At 33.7% G+C, this 13,753-nt stretch overlaps 1 protein-coding gene across 1 annotated transcript; it reads right to left on the minus strand.

Moving 5' to 3' along the window:
* Positions 1–1,113: 1,113 nt before the first annotated feature.
* On the minus strand, positions 1,114–13,607 carry LOC117333104 (deoxyhypusine synthase-like). The gene is made up of 10 exons (XM_033892236.1): positions 13,444–13,607; positions 9,051–9,249; positions 7,623–7,822; positions 6,539–6,703; positions 6,004–6,222; positions 5,419–5,505; positions 4,498–4,603; positions 3,826–3,929; positions 2,369–2,494; positions 1,114–1,544 (listed from the first exon to the last, which is right to left on the minus strand). Exons 2-10 carry the CDS (start codon positions 9,067–9,069, stop codon positions 1,449–1,451), a joined length of 1,122 nt encoding a protein of 373 aa, XP_033748127.1. The 5' UTR covers positions 9,070–9,249; positions 13,444–13,607; the 3' UTR covers positions 1,114–1,448.
* Positions 13,608–13,753: the final 146 nt, after the last annotated feature.

A 13,753-nucleotide genomic window follows, 5' to 3' on the forward strand; every position in this document is an offset into this window, starting at 1 on the left:
AAATGATGGTCGCTGTCAGCACATCGGAATTAATATATTAAATAATTTCTGCTGTGCCTTTACTATATATGGATTAAAGATGATGATAGATGTGGTCCTGTCTTAGGGTAGATTAGTGCCTTATAATGGTATTTACACACCGAGATATAAACTAACATAGAATTGCATCACCGTGGCCACTTTCCACAACTGTGGCCACGTTACCTTCTTCAACATAGTAAATGCCCCCCCCCCACCCTTTTTTTCTGGAAAAGATCAGGATGGATGCGCTAATTGAAATAAACGTGTATATAAAAAGTTCCTTACCTCCCTGATCAGCTAATATAATCTCCAGTCTTTTAACCAGTGATAACATCAGCTATATAACTGGTCTAGAAGTGAATTGACATTGTCTGCCAGAGACACAAGAGGTCAGATGTACAAATTCTCCTGATTCATTACACAGGTCCAAATTTTTATACCATGACACAGTTCTTAAACCTTTTAGGAAAAGCATGTTTAAACTCAGATAACAAACATTTATGTTTCGACAAATGTTGTCTACAATGCTACACATAAGTGGTAAGGTAATGTATATACCTGCCATCACAAAAAATGGGGCACCAGTGTTTTTACTATAAAGATATAATGAAAAATTAAAAGTGGTGATTAAAAAACAGTTTTAAGAAAAACTTTGGATATAAAACCCTTTATACTATCACACACCACAGTTTTTTTTGGGGAGTTTGATCAACAGTTACAACATAAGTTTTAAAATCTATAATGTTTCCTGATGACTTGATTAGGTGTGTATATAAGGTACTCTTCATAACAATGTGTACCCTGTAGTTCATGTACAATTGTACACAGTAATACAATGTATTTAAGGATTGAATAATGTTGTGTTGAGGTGTATGGGGGTATAAACCTCAATAGGTCTTGAGACAAATTTTATGAACTGCAAAGCAGTTCATAATAAATTTGGTTCAAGACCTATTGAGGTTTATACCTCCATACACCTCAACATAACTTTATTCAATCCTTATACTTATATTTTTTTGATATTTTGTACAATATTTTGTCTTTGCCAAATAGAGACTTGTGCAAGTCTACCACAGAACTAACCGAAATGTACGTCATTCTTCTGTTACATATAAATTGTATTACCTGGTAGTTCACATACTTAGTACGTATATCAAAAGTTAGGTTACATCAATATGTATTTGGTAGTCCATGTACATTCACATAACAATTATGTCATTCTTTTAACAGTTTAACGGTTAAAAATAAGGCAGATAATACTACGTCGTATACTGCTCTCAATCTTAACGAAATAAAAACAGTGGTGTTGCCTTTATATAAAACAAATAACAGGTTGATGTTTCTCGGTCACCTAACAACCTAAACATCAGTATCACAAGGTTTACATGTCAGATTAATCTCCCGTATAGGAGAGTAAGATTTCAGCTTCAGTCTGACTGATGTAGAGATTGGTATTCCTTTTCCCTGCGAGCAAACGTCTCGGCAACCATTAAGGGAAAAACTAGTGTAGCTTCAGCACAGACCTGTCAATTTATAAACAAAATACTTATAAACAATCCTATATCTTTATGTGTATACTTAATTTGGAATCATCCTTTGGTATAATTGTTAAACTTTTTATGAGAATTTTTTCATTCAGTGAACTCATGGTAAGGCATCCATTGTCTACATAAACTTTTTCATTTAGAAGACTCCTTCAACCAAGAGATTGAGAGCCAGGATAATGGTCAGAAGCATGCTTCAATGAAGAATTATCAAAAAAAGTATTATCAATAAAAGAACGATCAATAAAGACAAATAGAAAAAGAATTTTCAACGAAGAACTTTCAACAAAGAACTGTCAACGAATAGCTATCAATAAAGAATTATCAGCGAAGAAACGAAGAAATAGTAATTAAGAAAAATTGATGAAGAACTTTCAATAAAGAACTTTCAATAAAGAACTATCAACGATGAACTATCAACAAAGAATTATTACATTTGTTCAATAGTATGGGATGACCTTAGTCAACTTGCAGCTAAAGGTGTTAAGTGTTCAAATGCAGAAGCCCATGTACAATGCAAGGATAAATTTAAGGACTATAAGTATATTTATAGACATAAATCTGACTCATTGTGAAAGGAGTCACATTTCATCTTGGAAATGGCTATCAATTTCAAGTTTGTTCACACATAGGTGAACTGAAACTTCATGGTAAAAGGAACCAAATGTTAAAATTAAAAAGAAATGTGCTTTACATGTGATACTATAACAATTTCTTCCTGTTAGAGTATTGATCTGCAGCAAACTGGATGGAAGGGTACATGAATGATATTTTGGATCCACATATATCAACTAGGGAAATACCTTAACAGGTGTGGCATCCTTTTTTATCTTTCCCCAGGACACGGCCTCGTCTGGACTAGCACCAGCGTCGCTGCCATCAAACTCACCGGCTGTATTCAAGTACACAGCAAAATCTGCTCCATTCCTCTGTCAAAAAGCAAGCAACAGGAAAATAATTGTTTTGTGTACCGGTGTTTGGTCTGTTGGGAACATTTACGTATTTTATCTATTTTTATCTGTAAACTAAAAATCTTCTGGTGTGATATTTGACAATTCACCATTAAGTTAGTTCTACAGGTGTGATGTTTGACAACTCACCATTAAGTGAGTGATACAGGTGTGACATTTGATGACTCACCATTAAGTTAGTATTACAGGTGTGACATTTGATGACTCACCATTAAGTTAGCATTACAGGTGTGACATTTGATGACTCACCATTAAGTTAGCATTACAGGTGTGACATTTGATGACTCACCATTAAGTTAGCATTACAGGTGTGACATTTGATGACTCACCATTAAGTTAGCATTACAGGTGTGACATTTGACAACTCACCATTAAGTTAGCATTACAGGTGTGACATTTGATGACTCACCATTAAGTTAGCATTACAGGTGTGACATTTGATGACTCACCATTAAGTTAGCATTACAGGTGTGACATTTGATGACTCACCATTAAGTTAGCATTACAGGTGTGACATTTGATGACTCACCATTAAGTTAGCATTACAGGTGTGACATTTGATGACTCACCATTAAGTTAGCATTACAGGTGTGACATTTGATGACTCACCATTAAGTTAGCATTACAGGTGTGACATTTGAGGACTCACCATTAAGTTAGCATTACAGGTGTGACATTTGATGACTCACCATTAAGTTAGTATTACAGGTGTGACATTTGATGACTCACCATTAAGTTAGCATTACAGGTGTGACATTTGATGACTCACCATTAAGTTAGTTCTACAGGTGTGACATTTGATGACTCACCATTAAGTTAGCATTACAGGTGTGACATTTGATGACTCACCATTAAGTTAGCATTACAGGTGTGACATTTGATGACTCACCATTAAGTTAGCATTACAGGTGTGACATTTGAGCACTCACCATTAAGTTAGCATTACAGGTGTGACATTTGATGACTCACCATTAAGTTAGCATTACAGGTGTGACATTTGATGACTCACCATTAAGTTAGCATTACAGGTGTGACATTTGATGACTCACCATTAAGTTAGCATTACAGGTGTGACATTTGAGGACTCACCATTAAGTTAGCATTACAGGTGTGACATTTGATGACTCACCATTAAGTTAGCATTACAGGTGTGACATTTGATGACTCACCATTAAGTTAGCATTACAGGTGTGACATTTGATGACTCACCATTAAGTTAGCATTACAGGTGTGACATTTGATGACTCACCATTAAGTTAGCATTACAGGTGTGACATTTGATGACTCACCATTAAGTTAGCATTACAGGTGTGGTGTTTGACGATTCCTCCTCCCAGGATTATCATTCCAGTGTTAATAGAATACACAGCCTGGTTGTTCATTCTCCTGATATCTGGCCAATAAAACAAGGTTTACTTCAGTATAGTCTAGCTTGGCATATTGTCAGAAAAGTACATACTACAAGGATGTAATACAAAATAGTTTCTTTAGTAATACATACTCTATAGGTATATCTTCTGAAATATTGCTTCAGATTTTGACAACACATTAACTATATAATGTATAAATCACTACGCGTAGTTAAATTCTAATTAGACTGCTCATTCATGATAACATGATGTTGTTCTTTTTCAGAAAGCGTCATCTCGATCGCTAACTTGTAAAATTTGTAACAAGTCAAAGCACCATTAGGTGTTACTGCCTGTTTGTCTGTAACTTAATTTGTGTAGTTGATCATAGGTCTCTGATAACAGGGTAGATGTAATCAAACCACAAGGAAATAGAATGTGATTTGATAAACTCACCATTTCATTGTCAAATTTACTTTATTTACCAGTATTCATTGAATAAGGTTTTATGTCTACTATTACATCTGTATTTCCTTTCAGCTGACAAGACAGCAACTTTTTACCAGAATAAATACAATATACATATATAAAGGCATTTTGTGTTGTACTTACCTTCAATGAGGTCTAAAACTAAACCTGGCTTTCTGTAGGAATGGAAGTACAGCATATCTCCAATAGATCCATCTGTGAGGGCTGGACAAAATACAGGAATGTTGTTCTACAACACAAAATGATCACATAGTAATGAACATAAATCATGTCTTTTCACTGGTGCAAAACAAATTGACATTACTAATAATTTGTTTATCCTCATAGAAATAAAGATGGTATTATATATTCTAAAATTTGTAGCCCATTAAAAACCTTGAAAGATTTTAAATAGATATACCGTATTTATTCTAATAAACGCCCCCACCCTAATAAACGCCCCCCCCCCCCCCCTTTTTTTGGAAAGAAAAATTTCTCAATTCGAGAAAAAGAACTTACCATGGTATGTAATATGTAATGTACAACTACCATAAGTATAAATAACAAAGTTTATGTTTCTTGCAATTTCATACACGGGTGTCAAAATGTTTGTCACTTTTAGTTTTACAATGTTTTGAATACATATACACATTTTATGGTGTGAAATGGGTACATACAACAGATCTCACAACTTACCGACTCTGAAATTTTGATCTCCATTAAAAGCCCCCCCTTGGAAAAATTTCACGCCCCCGGGGCATTTATTAGAATAAATACGGTAATTCAAATCTTACACATCATTATATATACGGGGTAAACTCTCTTTTAAATAGCATTTTACAAAAAATTTCATATCACTGTACGTTACTGGTATTTAATTAATGCACATTCAAATAGAAATTAAACATATCTATAAAAGATAATTACAAGTGTACATGTATATGTACATGTACATCACAAACATCAATATTATAAATGTACATTTACAAATTTCATTGTTCAAAAAATTTAATTTTAGTAACAAAAAACTTCCCCAAATAGGAGATGATTTATATGAATACTGACTTTGTAGGCCCAGTAATACACAGAATCTGGGTTGTCTATCTCCTTGCCAAGTCGAGCAATGAATTTGGATGGACACCACAATGTTCCCTGTTAAAGAAGGCAAATTACATTAATTACATCTGAAGATGTTCAGTCGCTCAAAACAGACCAGAATAAGCAATATGAAAACTAAAAATATGAATATTCCAGTTTGTTCACAAACCCTAGTCAAAGTCACAACATACAACAAAGTACTGTATTTATCCCCAGATCAGCCCCTGCCCACAAACAAGCCATTTTCATTAATTTTGCAGACTAATTAATTCTAAAATAGTAAATCAAAATGGGTTCACCTTTTTCAATATAAATAATGTACTAAACTTTTCACTACAGAAGGATGTTTTGAGGATAAATACAGGGGTGGGTTATTTGAGGATAATTATAGGGGTGTATTTGAAGATAATGACGGGGAACTTATATGAAGATAAAGACCGAGAACTTACTTGAGAATAAATAAAGGGCCTTATTTAAGGATTTATACAGGGAGCCTATTTCAGAATAAATACTGGGGACTTCTTTGAGAATGAATACGATAAGTGTCATTACCTCTTCCTGTTGTTCTTTGAGCATTATGTCCAATTTGGGCATGAGCCAGTCCTCAAACAGACCGTAATTGTCATTAGGTACGAGCAGGTTTCCTATTCTGTTGATACCTTTCTCACGCAGTTCTTTCCCCTTGAGACTGAAGTCTCCTATGAATGTTGGAGCTAAACACTTGATAAAATCTTCCTCCACTCCTCCAGCTGTGGTTACTATACAGTCCACCTGTAACATGTTACTGTTTGTGTAAGTTCTATGTCATTCTAATTAGAGACATGACACCTTGCCAAAACTTACAATGTTAAACTCTAATGAACTTGGATATAAATAACGTACTAAATTTACAAATACTTTGAAAAGTTTCATGGAACTTAATTATGGCTAAATTTTGAAGTACAATACTATGTACATATGTACTTTAAAAAGTGTCATGGAACTTAATTATGGAGTGTATACATCCACATCAAATTTGGTGGTAAAAATCAACAAAGGGACACAACTGGGGTCTGGATTTTTTTTTTTTTTTTTTGTATGGACTTACCATATTGTTCTGTACAAGGTATTTGAAAACCTCTCGGACGCCTGATGATATGAGATTGGAGGTGTAGCTAAGGAAGATTGTACAGTTGGATCTTTTTCGATTAACAGGATTCAAATTGATCTCCTCTTGTCTGTCGAGGGGAACTGGTTCCATCTTCTTATCGATCTGGTATACATAATACAATCTTATGGAAACAAAGATGACTATGTAATTTACTGGAAATTTCAACAAATTTTATTGACAAAGACAAAAGTCAGCATACTGGAAATGAAGGTGGTTGGATTATCTACAGAAAATCAGGGTCACTGTATAGATTATATACTGTGGATTAAAATGGCTGAATTATCTATTGTGAATTAAGGTGGCTGGATTATCTACTGTGAATCAAAGTGGCTGGATTATCTACTGAAAATCAAGGTCAATGCATAGATATTATCTACTGTGTATTAAGGTGGCTGGATTATCTAGTGTGAATCAAGATGGCTGGATTATCTAGTGTGAATCAAGATGGCTGGATTATCTAGTGTGAATCAAGATGGCTGGATTATCTAGTGTGAATCAAGATGGCTGGATTATCTAGTGTGAATCAAGATGGCTGGATTATCTAGTGTGAATCAAGATGGCTGGATTATCTAGTGTGAATCAAGATGGCTGGATCATCTACTTATAAAGGAATGAAGATGTCTGATTTATCTACTTGGAATTAAGGAGGCTGGATTATCTAAATGGGAGTGACGATGTCTGAATTATCTTCTTGGAATAAAAGAGGTTGGATTATATATTTGGAGTGACAATGTTTGGATTATCTACTGGGAATGAAAATTAAGGGATTACATGTATCTACTGGGAATGAAGATTAAGGGATTATCTACCGAGATTAAAAGAGGTTGGCTTATCTACTGGGAATGAACGTGTCTGGACTATCTACATGGAGTGACAGGAATAAAACACACAAATATGGAAGAATAAGAACTTTAACTCAAATGTGCATAATAAAGGATTTGTATTTGTTTTGTCTATAGTAAGAAGATCACAGATCTCATTACAAACACATTAATACAACAACTATAGTGTAAAATCCTACCATTTTATTGATTTCCTGAACAGCCAATCCAAAGTTGGTGGCCTGAAATCCTGAGCAGGCATAGGACTTTAGGAGCTCATGGTAGTTAATGCCTTTGTTGAAATCATAACCTTTGACTTTGGGGACAGAGTCTGGAATCTCTTGTGTACACTTAACCAACACAGCATCAGTTGCCATGGAAGGTGGCCCAGGAACTTGATCTAAACATCAAACACAACATCAAATTGTAATTTGCATTTAATTGCTGATATTTGAAGAAAAACAAATTCATTGAAATTTGTAGTTTGGAATACAATATGGTTTAATTTAATGTGTTCATTTTTTTAGTATGATCTTAATCAAACATGTTCTTTCCTGATTTGTAAAAAAAAATTAAATATAGCATCTGTATTTTTGATTACAAACAGGATGCAAAATTTACAAAGCATTTTAATTGATGATTTCACAATTCTCCTTCATCCTAACATATCTTACCATATTAAAGTGTAATACATGTATGCCTGTCCATATTTTACCATGCCCATTTATGATAATGTATGTGTGTTCATGACCATAAATTATATTCATTTTAGATAACATCCATGAATGAAGATATCTGAAATGTGATTTTTATGTTACTAATATCACATTCTGTATTGGATTTTATGCATCAACCAAAAGTGACTTCAGAGTGTAGCTTACTTACTATAGGAATTGAACCCCCTTTTCTTTTCAAAATACAAGCCTAAATCTACACTATGCATTTACAAGAAAATCTCCATGACTCCATAGCTGATACGAGCATGGCTATATTCTTGCTTGCAGATCTGTAATATTGGTTTGACATGTTCTATGTATATGTAGTTAAGAGATATTGAGGTTAATTTACTGATTGTGTAAGGGTACGAGGTCGGAGAGTGTGTACGTAAGTCTATATTTGAGTAACGTGTTTGTTTTTGCATTACAGGTCTTTGTCTTGTACATTAAATCTGTTGAAACGGAAGAACACCCGAGTACATTATTTTTTTAATCCCCGTTCGACAAATGTTTGTTAAGATATTTGATCAAAGATATCAAGAAATGAAACTCAATATTTGGGATGTATATTCATTGCAAATACCACAATATATATTTATATAACAAGCAGGTGACAGTTTTCTATAAATAGTATCAGTGACCTTAAAAAGTTAGCTTATCATTAATAGATCTCTCATAATTGTAATTTTATATTAGTAGCTAAACTATTATTTACATATTTTACATATCCTTATATAGTTTAACAAGAAATATTCTTAGAAATGTTGATAGAGTGTTCTGATACAGAATATTACGACAAGTACTGTACTAGCAAACCTATATATGCTCAACAGTTATGATATTTCATTTTCCCTACCTCAAATTAAAGAGGGTTAGTTAGTATGATTTCCTGTCTGAACAATATGCACATACCTGAACCAAATGCAGACATTTTCACCAATCACTTTGCGCTGTCTGAAGAAGTGAGCTCAACCAATCTGTCTCTGGCTGTAGACTACCTGGGTGGATCGTTCCAATGTAGAGATGTTGCTGTTACTTTCTACTGCTAGTAATTCTGAGGTGAAGGTGGAGAACTTGTTGCTTATAAATACTAGGGACTCATGTTCTCATTCTGTGAAATATAGTATTGGAGTTTAAACAGTTTAACAGGGCTATGAGCTGGTTTTTATGCATTACACAGTTAAAAGCATCAATATAAACATGATCCATAATTGACTGCATGTGTACACGACACACCGCTTCAAGATTTGCATTGAAAAATGACTTCAAATTACTTGATAATTTTATGTATATTGTACAACTATCTATACATATACACTGTGTGTACAAATTTAAATGTACCCAGTGTATTAAAGTTACTGGAGCCTCACAATGCACCTTATTACTTTAAAGGCCCCAAAAAGTATTATCTCACTGCCAAGGAAATTTGAGCTACATTTTTAATTTTGTTTTCCGGTGCATTGATCTTAAAAAAAAACAACTCATTAAACTGTCAACCATTGTACATGTTGAATCACGTACAGAATCATAACTTCATTTTGTTAGTGATATGACATTGTACTTATTAATCTCGCACCAGCTATTACTATTTTACTTTTAAGCATTGAACTGCTTTCAGTTGGAAGTTATGGGCTGATGAATGCCAACTGGACAAAGGCAAATCTAATGAAGAGTACTTAAGTTTTAACCCACACATGTACATCACATATCCTATAACCTTAACCCAAGCACATCATATATCATATAACCTTCACCAAAACACATCATATATCATATAACCTTCACCCAAACACATCATATATTATATAACCTTCACCCACGCACATCATATATTATATAACCTTTACCCACACACATCATATATTATATAACCTTCACCAAAACACATCATATATCATATAACCTTCACCCACACACATCATATATTATATAACCTTCACCCACGCACATCATATATTATATAACCTTCACCCACACACATCATATATTATATAACCTTCACCCACGCACATCATATATTATATAACCTTCACCCACACACATCATATATTATATAACCTTTACCCACACACATCACATATCCTATAACCTTCACCCACGCACATCATATATTATATAACCTTTACCCACACACATCACATATCCTATAACCTTTACCCACACACATCACATATTATATAACCTTCACCCACACACATCATATATCATATAACCTTCACCCACACACATCATATATCATATAACCTTTACCCACACACATCATATATTATATAACCTTTACCCACACACATCACATATTATATAACCTTTACCCACACACATCATATATGATATAACCTTCACCCGAACACATCATATATTATATAACCTTTACCCACGCACATCATATATCATATAACCTTTACCCACACATGTACATCACATATCCTATAACCTTTACCCACACACATCATATATCATATAACCTTCACCTACACACATCACATATCCTATAACCTTTACCCACACACATCACATATCCTATAACCTTTACCCACACACATCATATATTATATAACCTTTACCCAAGCACATCATATATTATATAACCTTTACCCACACACATCATATATTATATAACCTTCACCTACACACATCACATATCCTATAACCTTTACCCACACATGTACATCACATATCCTATAACCTTTACCCACACACATCACATATTATATAACCTTCACCCACGCACATCATATATCCTATAACCTTTACCCACACACATCATATATCATATAACCTTCACCAAAACACATCATATATCATATAACCTTCACCCACACACATCATATATTATATAACCTTCACCCACGCACATCATATATCATATAACCTTCACCAAAACACATCATATATTATAAAACCTTCACCCACACCCATCATATATTATATAACCTTCACCAAAACACATCATATATCATATAACCTTCACCTACACACATCATATATTATATAACCTTCACCCACACACATGTACATCACATATTATATAACCTTCACCAAAACACATCATATATCATATAACCTTCACCAAAACACATCATATATCATATAACCTTCACCCACACACATCATATATTATATAACCTTCACCCACGCACATCATATATCATATAACCTTCACCCACACACATCATATATTATATAACCTTCACCAAAACACATCATATATTATATAACCTTCACCCACACACATCATATATTATATAACCTTCACCCACGCACATCATATATCATATAACCTTCACCCACACACATCATATATCATATAACCTTCACCCACACACATCATATATCATATAACCTTCACCCACACACATCATATATTATATAACCTTCACCAAAACACATCATATATTATATAACCTTCACCCACACACATCATATATCATATAACCTTCACCCACGCACATCATATATCATATAACCTTCACCCACACACATCATATATCATATAACCTTCACCCACACACATCATATATTATATAACCTTCACCCACACACATCATATATCATATAACCTTCACCCACACACATCATATATTATATAACCTTCACCCACACACATCATATATTATATAACCTTCACCCACACACATCATATATTATATAACCTTCACCCACACACATCATATATTATATAACCTTCACCCACGCACATCATATATCATATAACCTTCACCCACACACATCATATATCATATAACCTTCACCCAAACACATCATATATTATATAACCTTTACCCACACACATCATATATTATATAACCTTCACCCAAACACATCATATATTATATAACCTTCACCAAAACACATCATATATTATATAACCTTCACCAAAACACATCACATATTATATAACCGTCACCAAAACACATCATATATTATATAACCTTCACCCACACACATCATATATTACATGTATATAACCTTCACCCACACATATCATACCTATGTATATTATATAACATTCAACCACACACATCACATATTATATAACCTTCACCCACACACATCACATATTATATAACCTTCACCCAAACACATCATTTATTATATAACCTTCAACCACACACATCACATTTTGTAAAACCTTAACTCACTGTTTGCCGTTTACCAGCCATTTTGTTTTACAGATCAGTTTAAAATAAAACTAATCATACACAATAGGGATCAAGGACCTAAGAAAGAACCTACACACCAAGTTTGAGAAATACCCTGCGAATACTTCCCAAGAAACGAAAGAACAATAACAAACAAACATCAATCTACCTAAGATACTACTGTACATTTAGGAAAAAATACCATTGAACATCGCATGATCAGTTGATGTCAAACAATAAGTCAAACAATTGTATCTGATTATCGTCCAATCACTAAAGACACATTTCCTTACAATGTGTATCCCATCGTAACATTGAACACAATGTCATCTCACTAAGACTGCTTATATTTTCTGTCAGATAATCCAAACGGATAACAATATTTAGTTGAGTTTAAACAATATTTAATTAATTACTCAAACTACTTAATACATATACAAATGTTTTATGGGATGGGAAAACAAGCTTTTAGAGCTTATATCAATTCCTTTTTCATATTTGTTAAGCAATGCTTGTGTACAGGCATAGAACTTATATAAAGTGTTGTAAATGCCTGTTAGGATGAATATGGTCAATTCAATTCAAAATTAATTTTAGAAAATATTTGTTAGTTATAGTTAATTTTCAACATCAAAGGAACAATCAGAGTGCTATCTACAGAGGACTCAAAATATAATACTTATTGTTCATTTTCTTTAATGTCAAATGTCAAATCTGTGTTCACATGGACTTGACACACTGTCAATGTCATGACTAAGACCCGTAAAGGGTCCGACTACCGAATCACTTAAAATTGATCTAGCCCCTGTGTATTTCCCTAGGGTCCATCTCTCGATCACTTACATATGTATTATTGACAATAAAGCTCTTGTCACAAGGCTTGTACATGTACACATGAGTGTGACGTTCTATCTATAGGAGATTAAACAAATCCCGTTTACTAGTTTTTTTCATAGTATACGGGGTATTGTGTATGGATTGGATGAGAACATATTTGTTATTTATGATATGAATAAACAGGTTTTAAGCATGCATTCATTACTTTGCTATAAAATATTCTTATAGATAGAACTTCATCCTTGTGTCCCGCTTGCACACGAGCTGTATCCGTCAAAACTGGTAACACGAAAGCACCTGTCGACAGAAAAGGTTGCATCACTTACATTATCGATAATCTGATTGTGACAGTCCTTTCTTTGTTACAGCTACTAATGAGCCAGCCAATTCTGACTCCGTCAGTCGGTGTACGTGTATATTTGTACTGTGTCGCAAACTACACGCAATCTTTTTGGAGGAATATGTTGTCAGCATGCAATATCCGTCAACAATCAGCGTACCGGTGACGCTTGAAACTAACGAAAGGGATCATTGAAAAATTTAATAATTTTATATTGCAATTTTATCGAAAACATAGTTTGAAATTCAGCATAATATATTTCAAAGTTTATAAATTTCTAATTGTAGTTTCGGTTT

This window comes from Pecten maximus, chromosome 8 (genome assembly GCF_902652985.1).
Source record: "Pecten maximus chromosome 8, xPecMax1.1, whole genome shotgun sequence".
Taxonomy (NCBI): Eukaryota; Metazoa; Mollusca; class Bivalvia; order Pectinida; family Pectinidae; genus Pecten; species Pecten maximus.

What these genes read in the sequence shown, in the direction of transcription:
- LOC117333104 (XM_033892236.1), bottom strand. An exon ending in TGTATTACTGGGCCTACAAA is followed by an intron (nt 4,604 to 5,418) that starts GTCAGTATTCAT and finishes TTTGTGTTGTAG; the next exon opens with AACAACATTCCTGTATTTTG. An exon ending in AGGATGCCACACCTGTTAAG is followed by an intron (nt 1,545 to 2,368) that starts GTATTTCCCTAG and finishes ATAAATTGACAG; the next exon opens with GTCTGTGCTGAAGCTACACT.